Here is a 14,631-nt window from a genome sequence, read left to right as displayed (position 1 = left end):
ACCAACACCAGTGGGGGAAGGTGTGGCTATTTTGTTACAGGGTTGACGTGTTTACTCCAAAACCGTGAGAAAAATAGGTCCCCAAATAAAGAATAAAACATGATAAAGCAGAAAACCAAAGACACAGTCTTGAGTTCCCTAGCTCTTCAATGAAATATTTATGCAACTTAAATGAAAAAGGATGACCTTTGGGATTATTTACGGGGCTCTTGGAAGCTGGAGGGGTCACCGTGAAATCTAGATACTAAAGGGAATGTCATAAATGGAGAACAGTTTTTTCCCTCTATCATGTCAATGACATCGACAGTTTCCTGCCAACCTTACCCCTTCCCAGTCTGCAAAGCACAAAGATTTAGCTTTGATTTCTAAGGCCTTCTTTGGAAGATCTCCGCTGGTAAGGTCCTAGAAACTTCCACCAACATTTTAGTAATTGCTAATTGGCTCCTCAAAATAGCAGTGTTTTTTCCAAATAGAAACAAAACCAAAACAAGATGTGACCCAGTGGGCCACCAACAAGGATTTCCATGTACTTCCTGCATTGAAACAAAATGAAAGAAACCCATTTTACAGATGCTTAAGTAAACTGAGGATGATGCAAGGTGAATATTCTCTCTGGAAGGGTCTTCAAGTAAGATCACCAGATTTAGCAAATAAAAACACAGGACTCCCTGTGATATTTGGAGAAAAGATGGTTAGTCATCTGACACAACCTCTTTAGTGAAAGACCTGTGTGAAATGTTCACTGTTCTGAAGCAGAAGACACAGAGATGTTATGGTGTGATTTGGGTAATTAAAAAAAACCCAAAGAACCCCAAAAAGCTCCTTCTAGAATTTCTGCCTTTTGACATGATTATTCTATGTAGACTTATTTTAAGTTCCATCTCCCTAGTTTCCCAGGCCAAGGTTAAGCCCAAGAATCACAAATGGATAGCTCAAGAGGCACATGCTGGCTCCAGATGTTAGATCTGGCCTTATTTTAGTTTATTTTTAGTTGGCTTCGAACATCTTCAAGTAGCCGCAATTCACTCCAGTTCAGCTATAGACCTCAGTGCTCCTCACCTACTACCTCTTACCCTGTAATGTCACACGTTGCATTACCAACTGCTCCCTCAGGCCTTCAAGTCTGAGACACATGGCTGATTTGGGAACCTCTTTTTCTCCTTCTTGTAATATTGTGTTTATGCATGAAATGTGTAGCAAGTGAACCACAGATTTGGTTGGTTATGTCCCCTTCTGTCACTGGATCTCCAGCTTAAGCGTGCTGACGCCTTTCAGTGCTCATATACCAACAGCCCGTGATGTGGTTACTAATACTTTCTCTCTGCTCCCGTTCCTCACATAGACATGAACAAGACGGTGAGAGTGTGGCTTTGTGCGTGTTGCAAATTATGGGTTTAAAAGCAAATGGCATAAGATGTTTTCGGAGGCTTTTACAATCCTGTTCTCACCATCCTTTTAATGTTATCTCCCTTAGTTGCAAACTTGAGCATTAATAAATAAGCTGGAGACAAGAAGACCATTAAAGAAGATGTCTCCCTAGGGGCCCACGCTCCACCTAGAATTAGCCCCACCTAAATGAGTACCATGGGAAAATCAGAGCTCACAAGTCACAGGGTATTAATAAAACCATAGAAAGACGAAATCCCAAACTTCCCTTGAGGTACCCAATAAAAGGCGTAGCCTGCAAACATCTGTTGGCAGGTATATTTTTATTAATGCATTTCAGGCTATGGTATGTCAGCCAATCAATGAATGACATTTATCAAGCCTTTCCTGTAGAAATGTTGCACTGAAGTTATTTTGAGGTTATTTGGGGGCTGCAAAACCCAACAGAGCTGCTTCAAATAATGCATTCCCTTTGTTACTTCCGGGGGATATATTAGGAAAGCTCTGTCTTTCCAGGGAATGTGTCAGTCAATGGGCAGCATTCGAGACATCCGGTGTTTCTTCATTTTGTGGATATGAGGTCTAAAAATGAAAATCACAATGATATATTCCGTAGCACCTAGGGCTTGGGATTTGCTGATGCTTGGCATGAATGCTTTACGCATCTGCGATGGTCAGGATCCAGGTCATGGGACCACAGTTTTCTCTGGAGCAAGACAGCTGTCTGTTCAGTGTTATGGTCAAAGAGACAGATGTATTTGAGGATGGTGGAATCAGTTAATTTCTCACTACTGCTCCTTGCAGAGACGTTGAGTGCAAATGAGAACTGAGTAGCATTGATTTATAGCTTTAGAACAGTTGGGTTGTCCCTCCTGAATTTAATGTGCCTCCTTCTTTTGGAAATGCACCAACTGGGCTAAGGCATGTGCCAAGATTGCCCTGAATTGGATTGGATTTTTATAGTGCTTTTTACTCTTACTCTCTCTCAAATGACTAATGAATTTCATTAGCTGTTCTACAATCGCTCCAGGCATGGGAAAAGGCACCCAGCAGTATCTGTTATTATGCAACAGGGCTGGTGTTATGCCACAGTGGTAATAGGGCCTGTTCTTCTCCTACGTATTGAGAGATTTGTTTGATCTACTTCCCCAAATCCACAGCTCGCCTCCAATTCAACTTCACTGCAGAAGAACGGGCTCCTGTCGCAAACACAAATGCTCTCTTTTCCTCTTCTTATTCCACCAGTTCTCATGGAATGCCAACACGGTATCTAAGCCTTGGAGTTGGTAAACCTGCCATCTTAGTAATAGCCAAGGCTGTCAAGAGCCGTTTAATTTGCTTGGAAAGCAGACTGGCCATGCCTTAGTTAAAGATGCAAGTTTCAAGAGCACAGTACACTGTTGCAAGGATCTGAATTAATTTTGTAATTATAATTCAAAATTACATGGGTGAAAAATGACACCGAAGACCTAAGCATTTGAAGCATGCAACAATGAAAAGTTAAATGACTAAGTTACCAACCTAGCCTTTTCTCCAGAATAGAAGTACAATCTAACTAAGAAACAACCTAGACTAGCCAGCCTTGTTTTACAGAGTCCAAAGCAAAAGGTAGAGTGTGATTACAGGTGTTCTATGCTGAGATGAGCAGAGAGGGTAACATGCACTCTGGAACCAGAATTCCTGGGGTTCTGTCTGGAATTCTGCTTATGGGTATGCAATGTCGGGCATGTTAATTACAATCTCTGTGCTGTGCAGTGAAGGAAACAATCCATAAAACTACAAGGCAACTGACAGTATGGGAGAAGATATTTCATACGACATATCAGATAAAGGGTTAGTCTCCAAAATATATAAAGAACTTACCAAACTCAACACCCCAAAACCAAATAATCCAGTGAAGAAATGGGCAAAAGACACGAATAGACATTTTTCCAAAGAAGACAACCAGATGGCTAACAGACATATGAACAGATGCTCAACATCACTCATCATGAGGGAAATATAAATCAAAACCAGGATGAGTTACCACCTCACACCTGTCAGAATGGCTAAAATTAACAACTCAGGAGACAACGGATGTTGGTGAGGATGTGGAGAAAGGGGAACCCTGTGCACCGCTGGTGGGAATGCAAACTGGTGCAGCCACTCTGGAAAACAGTATGGAGGTACCTCAAAAAAGTAAAAATAGAACTCCCCTGTGACCCAGTAATTGCACTACTAGGTATTTATCCAAAGGATACAAAAATGCTGATTCGAAGGGGCACATGCACTCCAAAGTTTATAGCAGCATTGTCGACAACAGCCAAATTGTGGAAAGAGTCCAAATGTCCATCAACTGATGAATGGGTAAAGAAAATATGGTATACACACACACACACACACACACACACACACACACACACACACACAGTGGAGTACGACTAGGTGATCAAAAAGAACAAAACCTTGCCATTTGCATCAATGTGGGTAGAACTAGAGTGTATTATACTAAGTGAAATGAGTCAGTCAGAGAAACAAATATCATATGATTTCACTCATATGTGGAATTTAAGAAACAAAACAAATGAACACAGGGGAAGGGAAGGAAAAATAAGATAAAAACAAAGGGAGGCAAACCATAAGAGACTCTTAAGTACAGAGCAAACTGAGGGCTACTGGAGGGATGTTAGGTGGGGCGATGGGCTAAATGGGTGATGGGCATTAGGGAGGGCACTTGGGATAAGCACTGGGAGTTATATGTGAGTCATGACTCATTATTACACTATATGTTAACTAACTTGGATTAAAAAAAAAGAATCTCTGTACCTTAGTTTATAAACTGCAAAATGGATATCTTAGTAAGAACTACATTGTAGGATTAAATGAGGTAATATAGTTATGCTTTAGAATAGCATCACACCCACAGTACTAATTACATAAGTGTGAAGTAGATAAAGTCTGTGAGTTTACATTTTCACTAGTCATGAATTTAAAGCACTTGCCTTGTAAATTGAATGTGTACAGAGAGCAAATAGGAGGCGTTCAGTAAATATCTGTTGAGTCAATAAGTTTGTCTCTTTTCACCCAGGAATTTCTGTTCTTGAGACTATGTTTTTAAGAAATAACTCCACATATAAGCCAAGATTTATAAAACGGTGTCTTTGCAATATTATCTTCGTAACGGCATGGAGAAAATATATTCACCTTAATCCAGGAGGGATAAGAAAGGAAGGCAGGATGATGGAGGCTGTATCCCCAAAGTGAAGACACTGGAGTTCCTGCTCAGAAACAACGATTGGTATTTTTCAGACTTGTGTGCAGTGGAGAGAGGCTTACTGCTCTAATGGGCTTGGGGAAGGACACTGGAAATAGGATGTGGGTTAAAACACACTAATGAATGATTGTGCAATATCTGCCACGGTTTCCTCCTTGTAACTCTTCAATTCTTTAGTAAGGATAGTAACAATGTTTTGCATATGATTGGCTTTTGCCTGGGTGGGGGGGGGGGTGGGGGGGGGTGGGGGGGTGGGGAATAGGAGGGTGGGGTCCGTGATCAAGATGTCCAAGATGGCGAGATTTGCCGCAAAAGGAGAGACGATTGTTTAAGACGCATGCATATTACAATACGAAAGTTTGAATCCAAAATATTTAGACCTCTAAGGGATAGTAAGGCCTGAAGGACAAGGCCGGCTAAAAATGGGTGATGGGTATTGAGGAGGGCACCTTTTGGGATGAGCACTGGGTGTTGTACGGAAACCAATTTGACAATAAATTTCATATATTGAAAAATAAATAAACAAATAAACATTTAAAAAAATAAATAAAAATGGGAAACAGTAAATCATTGAGGATAAGGAGTTACAATGAAATTATGGCACATCCATTCTAGGAAACAATACACGCTCATTTCAACTGAGTTTTTGGAAGTTTGTAATAACAAGCAAAATCGCTTATGTATTATTGTTAAATAAAAATGAGAATAAATATTGCACACCAGAGTTTAAATGTATTAATTATTGTTTATTTTATTATTTTTTTTCAAAAGTGCTTAAATGGTACATTCTAAGTGCTTTGAAGATACAATCTTAAATTTTGTTTCCCTCATTCATTTTATTTTTCATGGAATTCTGCCTGTTTCTTTTTTTCTTTTTAATTTTTGTTTCAATTCTAGGTAGTTAACATACAGAGCAGTATTGGTTTCAGGAGTAGAGAGGAATTGAATTTAAACTTAATTTTAATCTGCATAAGATCTAAAAAATTTAAAGAAAGCAGATTAGAGATATAGGCCTATATATGATCAGTTATTATATTGGGATGGGTTATGACATTTAGGTATTTGCTATTTTGATTTCTCACATTTTCCAAATTTTCTACAATGAACGTGTATTGCTTTCATCACGGTGAAAAAATGAACTTGGTCTTTCAAAGCTACCATGCCTTCATGGAAACACTGGGGAATTGTTTGATTTTAAAACTGTTTACCCTTTGAAGACATACCAGAGAGAAAACCTCAAAAATCGTAGCAGGAACTTTGCATGGAGGTTCAACCAGTAACAGCCTCAAGTAACTAAAAAAAAAAGACCTATAAAACACTGGGGAAAGAGGACTGGGGAAAATAATTACAGGTTATGTATGTGGTCCTAGAATCTACTGTCAGCAAAAAAGGAGAACAATTAGCAATGTATTAATGAAAAGTATTTTGAGCTCTGGAGGGAACCACAGACATCTGCTAAGTTCCTCAAACACCTCTGTGCATTGGTCATTATAGCAAATGATGAGAAGTCAGAATCTGTAGTTGGAGGGCCACAGTCTTTTATCTACCAGCTGTGTAAGTGGGACAAGGTACTTACGTTGAGACTGAGTGAAGCTGATTTAAAGGAGTCAAAGGGCGACTTCCTGTTTATAGCAGTGTTATTATAAGGATCAAGGACATGAGGTATGAGAGGGTATTAAGCGAACGACCGAATGCCAGACAAATATAGATCTGTCTTTGAAAAGCACTGAAATTACCCTACATGTTTTACCCAAAAGCATATACCAAAACCAAGTCAATCCAACCAATCAATTAAATCCATTACACTAAATTCCTCATGTACCCAGAAACTATGGTACATGCTTCTGTATTTATTATCTAAATTTCCTTTAAAAAAAAAAAAACTTAATAGCTAGCTATTCTGTGGAAACAAAAGAACTAATAACATAAGGAAAACACTGACATTTTTTTTTAAAAAGGGCAGCATCTACACTGTGAATTGCCTGAATCAAGTCAGGCTGCTGTACCCTGCAAAGAAAAAAGGAAGGAAATCTACCTAATCAAGTACGTCAGCAAATAAAGTGACTATGAAATTCTGCCTCAAATTCTACCTTGAGAAACAGCCTAGAAAACATTTTTATATATTTATACTTCTGAATTAAAAAAAAAGATTAAATTTAAGATTAGTTCAGTATTAAACTCATACGTAGAGACAATCAAGTTGGAGATATAGGATGTCTTTCTGTAGGTCTCACCTACATTCATGCAGGTCAAGTTTATCAGTACTGGAAGTAAACAAGATCACTAAGACCTAATCAGGGAAAGTGGTTAATGGGATTTAGGATCCTTCATTTTGGGAGGTCACAGATTTGTATTCTAAATTTCAAGTGTAATTAGGGAGCCAAGACTCGCTACTCACCGTTGAGGTCACTCTAGTTTGTTGATCTGAACTAGTTTCCCGTGGTTCTCCTTTTCAGAAAAATCTGATCTTTCCAGGAAACATTATTATGAAAAAAAGATTTTCCCCCTACCTTGGAGAACCTTTATAATCTTTCTGTGACACACTTGCCCTCCGTGATGCTAGTCGGGACTTTCTTAATCTTCCCCAATCAGCCTTGTCCTTGCCAGATATCTGAACATTTATTCTAATTTGAATATTCATTCCAGAATTAATTGATAGCTGAGTGTCTTCTTCACCTTACAAAACCATTCATTTTGGCTAATGATCCAGGAAAACAAACAAATAAAAATTGATATTTACTTCAGGACCAATATAGGAGGCATGAGATGCCAATTATTTAAACATCCTCTTCACATCTTGGCATACAGACAAACAAATAACTGACATGGAGGATCCACAGGGTTTTCAAAGAAACCCTAAAAAGAATTCCAATCTCAAGATCTCCAAAACAAATTAGAAGCAACACAGCTGTTAACTAATTCAAGCATTATCCAGATAACTGATTAAATTTCTTAGAGGAAATAAAAATACAAATGACACATGGATTCTTTAGACCTTAACTTAATCCAGGACCCTCTGGCCTTCGTACAACTGGAATGGAACCAACTTCCACACTATTTGTGTTTAAAATAAATGACAGAATTGGAAAGAACCCATACAGCTGTATCCATGGCCACAGCTGTCAGCCTGTGGTCGTGTGACAGATTTAATTCAGCCTTTCATCAAAGGGAGTTTCACTGGACAACCTCTCAAATGTTTGAGCTTCAGAAAACAAGACTAGCTTTTCTTACCAAAAAGGAAATGATTAAGTAAGGAATAAGCCATCTTATGCTGACCCTTTAACCTTCGCTCTGCCTTGAAGTACACAGTTTCATGAGAATGGAAAAACACTAGCTAAATCAAAGTTAAGAATTGTACAGCTGGGCAAGCTCAGATTAAGCTGAATTTGGAAATGGTTCCCTTGGTAACAAAAACGGACACAGATCTCAGAAGAAATCAACCAGTAGTAACTCTTTAAATGTCTCGGTCCATTTCAGTGAAACGAAGCAGGTTAAAGTTGGTAAATTATAAAGTCCTTTGCAAATATAAAGGAAGGTAAGTCATCATATTCAACAGAAACATTACAGTTCGAAAAATCAGAATATTCCATTTTGTTAACTCTTAATGTTATTAGGAAAACCGAGGACACAAATGAGATTTATAGGAACTATGATTTAAGGTGTACTTTCAAACTGAAACCAGACCTTCACAGGCTTATTTTCTTTTTAAGGAAATTTGACCAGATATACCTCTTAGCAGCACATCAAAATTCACACAGCTTTGTCTAACAAATGATAATAAAAAAATAAGAGTGTTTGCTTCTCCATCTAACACGGGGGCTTGTAAAGAAGTAGAAAAGATCCAAAAAGATCTAAATCAAATTTAATTACATGTCTCATTTAGTTTTCTAGAAACACTTGAAAGATAATAAATATCATTAAAAATACATCACAACCCAATTACAAGTCTGCCTGATACCAGAGAAATTAATGCCTTAGAGCCAACTGCTGGGAATTTTAGATTAATTCACGTGAAATCTGTCATGATGGCTTCCACTGGCTTAAACTCTGACACTATTTTAGAACGTTAACAGCCACACAAATGAACTTTTGGGTTGAGCACGAGGAGTGTGTGTGTGTGTGTGTGTGTGTGTGTGCATATATACATAAACACATACATGCCACACACACATACAAGAATGTAAATGGTTTTGTCAACAACATGCATCTTATATTTTCAATAGATCTCTCCAATAATGACAGTCAGCTCCTTCTTTTATTTCTTTTCTTACTTTTGGCTACTTGAGATTGAATATGGATAGTGGGCATTTGTTGTTTTTTGGCCCAGACGACACCTGCCCTGATTTCTTTTTTGTACTAGCATTTTATTTCCCTCTGTGGACTTCTCTCCCCACCCCTATTAGGAACGGTCTTGGTGAGTCTCAATGTTTGCAACTGAAGGTCAGTCGTGTGGGATCCTGGCATCTCTCCACTCAAGATTCAGAGTTCTAGAGGGAAGTGCTGAATGGGCCTCGCTAGGGTCATATGCCCTATCACCCAGGACCGTGAGAGTATTTAACACTTTCTCTCACTGAACATCCCTATAAAGCCTAGAAGAGATCATCACTGCTTTTTTGTACAGATGCAGAAACTTGGGATTCTGAGGACTTAGGTCAGCAGGCTGACTGATGAACTGGAATTGCAACCTAGCTCAGTGTCAAAAACCTGATTCTCTCTACGCCACCAGTCACAGTGCTGCAGGAAGAGGAAACGCAATAGCTTCCCCCTCTGCCCCCCACCCCCCTCTCTCGGAGGGAGGCTGCTGAAATACAGCTATAGTTTTGAGTATGATTTCTGCTCCCTTTGTGAGCTGCGACAAGGTGAAGTCACTGGGCACCTTAGGGAAGAGGACAGAAAAATATTTACAAGAGGGTAAGGAGGATGGAGAATAGGAAATGAAAGGTATATTAAGGCAGTGTATAGAGAATGCTAGCTAATGTTTGTGTCACAAATCCAATGGAAATTGCCACTAACTGAGAGAATCTCCAGATTCCAAAAGTTTTGGGCCACAACCACCATCTGGGGAATAAAAAGATCTGTTGGGATCATGGCGCTTTCTGTCCATTGTGCCCTACTCCCTCCCGGACAAGTGGTCCACCTCCTGCTCAGAGGTAATAAAGGGTGTCATCATGGAAATGACTCTGCCAGGTTGGCAGTTCTTCTCTACTTTGTCTCTTCCCCTTCTCTTGACAGTCAGTCTTGAGGAAACTAAGTTCATTCTTGCTTAAGTGGAAGGTACCTTTCCTGAGTCCATTTTGGAAGCGTCTTCTCTGCAGCTACCTGGCTAAGTACACCCTGTTGCTACAGCCACACTCAGAGTCCCCTGCCTAGACTGTTGGGTTAAATCAAGTTTCAATATACACGTCTCTATTTCCATGGCCTGGATTGAATTCAGATCCCCCCACCCATTACTCCAGCTTTTTTGCTTTCTTCAACCGTCCATTTGTAGCTCTTAGCCCTACTTTCCATTGTGTGAACCCGGATTCAGTCCTATTTCATTGTTTGTTACCCTCGCGCATAATCCTGGGACCCTTGCCTGTGCTTCCTTTCAGCTAATTGGCTCATTATGAAATAGCTCAAACAGGTAATTGTGAATGTCTGTATGGAACAAGGAGTAGCAGTAAGAAGGAGGTACAGATGACCAGGGAGAAAGGCTGTTCACATAAACATGGAAAAATAGATTAAAAATGCACTTAAAAGACTATATATATAGCGCATACTTTATATAAAATGATGTGTGTGAGAGATATGTTAAAGATGTTCAGATTATATTATCTTTCTACAGCTTTCAATTTTTTAAATATTTGTTTATCTTTGAGAGAGAGAGAGAGAGAAAGAGAGAGAAACATGAGCAGGGGAGGAGCAGAGAGAGGGAGACAGAATCCGAAACAGGCTCCAAGCTCTGAGCTGTCAACACAGAGCCCAAAGCAGGGCTAGAATTCATGAACCACAAGATCATGATCATGACCTGAGCTGAAGTCAGACGCTTAACCGACTGAGCCACCCAGGTGCCCCAACAGTTTTCAATTTTCTATTGGAAGTGCTAATAGGCTATTACGAAAGAGAGCAAGGATTTTCATGTGTATCCAAAGTTCTCCAAATAGTCTCAAATCCTGTCGATTCATGACCCACAAACCAGTAATAACTTAAAAATAACAACACACATTTATTTAAATGAATTTTTCATTTTTTTTTTCCCTGACTGTGCAGATGATTGATATACTAATTCAACTTAATCGTGTATTTAATCTTTCCGAATTAGGACATGCGATTTGGGGAGGAAGTGATCTTTTTATTGACTTCCGATGTACCAGAGATCACACCGAATGATTTGGTTAAAAAAATAAATAAATAAAAGTAGAAAGGCAGTTTAAAAAAACAACTACAGAGTACCGTACGCACTAGAAAAATCAACAGAAGTAGCTCTACTTGACAATCTAACAAAGAGGTTTCCTTTTCCTTGAACTTCTCTCATAATGCAGTTGCTCTCATACAGTATATTGACTGTGACAAGTGGATTAAAATATGTGACGCCATCTCTTAGCCAGTACACTTGAAAACAGGATTAATGAGGGAAACTTCCAAAACAGTTAAAAATTCCAACAGAGTTAGATAAACAGCTTCGAACAGCATCTGAAGAAAACAAAATACACACAACTGTCGGTCTGTGTCCTGAGAGTACCAAGTCTGGGTTGTGTGCGTTTTAGGAAGTCACAGTGTTCTGGTGAAGTATTCTAGATTACTGTGAAATGAAACCATTTCTAAATCTGCCTTAGAGCAGGAAAAGGTTTGTGGCATTCGAAATCTACATGACCATTCTAAAAACAGATAACCTATCATAATTATCCAGAGCAGTCATTATTTCTCCTTTCACTACAATATGAGTATATCCAAAAAATTCAAAAGAAAGTTTTTTTTTTTTATTCTCTGAGATAACCTCAGGCCATGTCTTCACGTGTTGGGCCTTTTGTCACTTGAATTGCTTCTTCCTTATCACCGATCAAAACTGTCTCTGAAGCTTGTCTAGAGATACTGGTTTAGCTTTTAGAAAGCTTAGATAATCATGCTGTGGAAAGTCCAATGTGGCTTTGTGTGCATTAGTGCACGGGTGGGGAAAAAAAAAAAAACACAAGACGTTCCTAAGGCAGGGTCCAGCAATGCATAGAGGGATCTGGGACCCTGAATGCCCATCTTGTCTACTGAGTGGCTCTGTCACCTTTCATCTTTGTGCAAGGCCCCCAGGAGGAAGGAGTCACCTATATAGTCCAGTGGCTGTAAATACACAGTCACTGAAAAGGCATTCTCACTACGATTATAATCCCTCTTCCCTTGCCCTTGGAAATGGAAGTACTTTACTTGGTTTTCTTAATACGACAGACGTGACACGGTTACTCCCCACTTTTTACGGTGTTCACATCACGTTCAGAAGGCACATGGTCAAACTGAAATCCAATAAGCAATCTTACGATAGACAGGTATTGTGACGAACATCTTGGGGCAGAGTAAACCGAGGTTGAGGGTAATTTCTGTAATCTACTCAAGGTCCTACGGAGAGTAGGTGAGACGGTCGGACAGAATGACCGACCCCCTATCTAATCACGTGCTTCACTTCTTTGGATTCTTTTTTCCAAAAATAAAAACGACATCTGGGAATGAGACTTCAGGATGGATTGAGAAACACCCCAGTCAACAGAAGAGACACTCTGTAAAAGGAGATAGCCTATCTCAGGAAGACCAAGGCTGGTGGCGGTAGCTAGCAGGAAGTCCCCAGTGCCTTCCACCGAAGAAAGCTAATCACTGTATGAATGATCTTAATTAAATGTGAATGCACAGCTACTAACCGCTGTGGGAGAACTCTGTCCTTACAGGCTGCTTTTCCCATAGTGCTTAGTAGCAATGCCTTCGAATTCAATTAATATCATTCCTAGAGTGATTAGCTTCATTATATGGTAAGACCCTGGGGACTGTCCTATTGCCAAGCTGTATGGGTGGTCTGCGTGAGATAGACATGTTCTTCTCCAGTATGTCATCTCCTAGCGGTCACAGGAAGTCACCCTCACAGTGGCATCGTCCACGGAACTTCTGAATTCCACCGAGCGAAAGGCAACTGGGAAAGTATAGTTTTTGGACTGTTCTGAAGGTTAAACGAATCCCAAACCAAACAAGCTTTTCAAACACTTATCCTCTTTCACAGGCTAAAAGTAAAAAACTGATGATGTTTACTGGGGGGCCAGTAGACAAGACACAGCTGGGGACCCTCGGGGGCCCCATGGTGACCCAGAGGTTGGGTTCAGGACTCTGCACATTCCAGTTATGAAACACTGGGTAGAGAGATATGGGAACAAGGTGGAAAGGCTCATTTGCCCGTGTTTCTCAACGGGAGACATGCACTACAGAGACACAGAGACAGAAACCGATCGAACAACAACACGTCGCCAATGCTATGAGCCAGACCTCTGATAAATGCTATTCATGTTAAATGACTACCAAATAGATGGTAAATATAAAGAGAACCACTATTACTGGAGACATATTTGGCACCTGATTTGGGCCTATCAAGGGTTAAGTGACTATTAATTTGATTATTCATATGCATTAAATGACTATTCATAAATAATCGTTACATCATCACCTATGTAATGTTTTTTAAAGCTGCTCCGTTTCTAGATTAAAGACGATTATATGAACAAAAAATATTTTTACCCCTAGAGCAGGGGTTCTCAACCAGGACGATCACCCTCCTTGCCCAAGGGGATATCTGACAATGTCTGGACACATTTTTGATTGTCACAATTGAGGAGTGTTCGCAACCAGTGGGTAGAGAATAGGGATGTCGTTAACCATCATCTCACAACGCCCAGGGAAGCCTGGAACAAGAAAGAAATCTCGGATCCAAGAAGGCAATAGTGGCGAGGTCGAGAACCCTTACCCTGAAGAAAGCAAGCAAAAACCCTGAACTACTTTGTAAAAGAACATTCTGTAAAAAGAGCTGCCTGGTCATGTGCCGTGGCCATTTATCATACAAAGTGGGCCTTCCGCGTTCCATGTGGGTCACAGATGCACTCCGGCAACAGGCTCTGACATTCAACAGTGGTAGCTCTTACAGATAGAAATCTAGAATTCCATAATAAGTACACATTTCCAGAGCACTCATTTTCTTTGCAAACAATAATCAGGCAGAAACATTTTTAGCCATAAACAAACCCAACTGTTTTAACCCTTGAAACCTATTAGTTTTTTTTTGTTTTGTTTTGTTTTTTACTTTCTTACTTGGCTCATTTAATCAAATATTTATTTATGCTTTCTTTCATACTTTGGACTGTTCTCAGGATTTTAAAACAAATGAGTGATATGTGATCAAAATAGAGCAGTAATTTAAAAAAAAAAAAACAAACCACAATTCCATACAAGTCATTGGTCAAAGTCTTAATAGAGGTCATTGTAGGCTTTTCCTTAAAAATGAAAATATTCTAGTAATTGTTTAGCCATTTCAATCCTCTCTCCATATGTTTTAAAACAATGATACGAGTAATTCAAAAATAATGATGTAAGTAAAAGAGGATATTCATGAGCCAAAGGGAATATTCTGTTCTGTCTGGGACCGTGCCCACAGCCTATGTTAGAACACCACCCCAGGACCGAGCTCTCTTTTTTAAGTATTGAAGAAAAGACGAAAAACAAACATTGACATGTGGATACCTACAGAGGTAAATCTGTGGATTTCTTCTTGATTTATTCTCCTCACTGTTCGTCTCTTCTTCCGAAATTCACTGGCCTCCCGTTTAAAGACCTTTCCTCGGAAGCTCATTGTATCCTGTTCCTCGAGTCGTGAAATATTTAACAATACCAATTTCGTTAAACACCTTCCTTCTGAAGCTTCACCAGGCCGAACAAATCCTCCTTCTCTGGTAAAAAGGGAAATGCTCATGCTACACTAACAGAACTCAACAGAA

At 39.5% G+C, this 14,631-nt stretch overlaps 1 protein-coding gene across 10 annotated transcripts in view; it reads right to left on the bottom strand.

The window, feature by feature from the left end:
• DOCK10 (dedicator of cytokinesis 10) overlaps positions 1-14,631 on the bottom strand; it is a 266,202-nt gene that overhangs the window by 155,061 nt on the left and 96,510 nt on the right. For 3 of the 10 annotated variants that reach the window (XM_019445771.2, XM_053904299.1, XM_053904298.1), the window contains exon 1: positions 14,382-14,624. The exons of 4 other annotated variants lie outside the window; for them this stretch is intronic. In XM_019445771.2, coding sequence (XP_019301316.2) covers positions 14,382-14,606 — 225 coding nt within the window. In that variant the 5' untranslated portion in view covers positions 14,607-14,624. Of the gene's footprint in view, positions 1-14,381; positions 14,629-14,631 lie in introns of those variants that run through there. 3 more of the 10 variants (XM_053904311.1, XM_019445760.2, XM_019445762.2) reach the window with 3 other exon arrangements.

Source organism: Panthera pardus, unplaced genomic scaffold, assembly GCF_024362965.1.
Source record: "Panthera pardus isolate Hobbes unplaced genomic scaffold, ASM2436296v1 HiC_scaffold_10, whole genome shotgun sequence".
NCBI lineage: Eukaryota > Metazoa > Chordata > Mammalia > Carnivora > Felidae > Panthera > Panthera pardus.
This window is presented reverse-complemented; position numbering and strand designations above follow the sequence as displayed.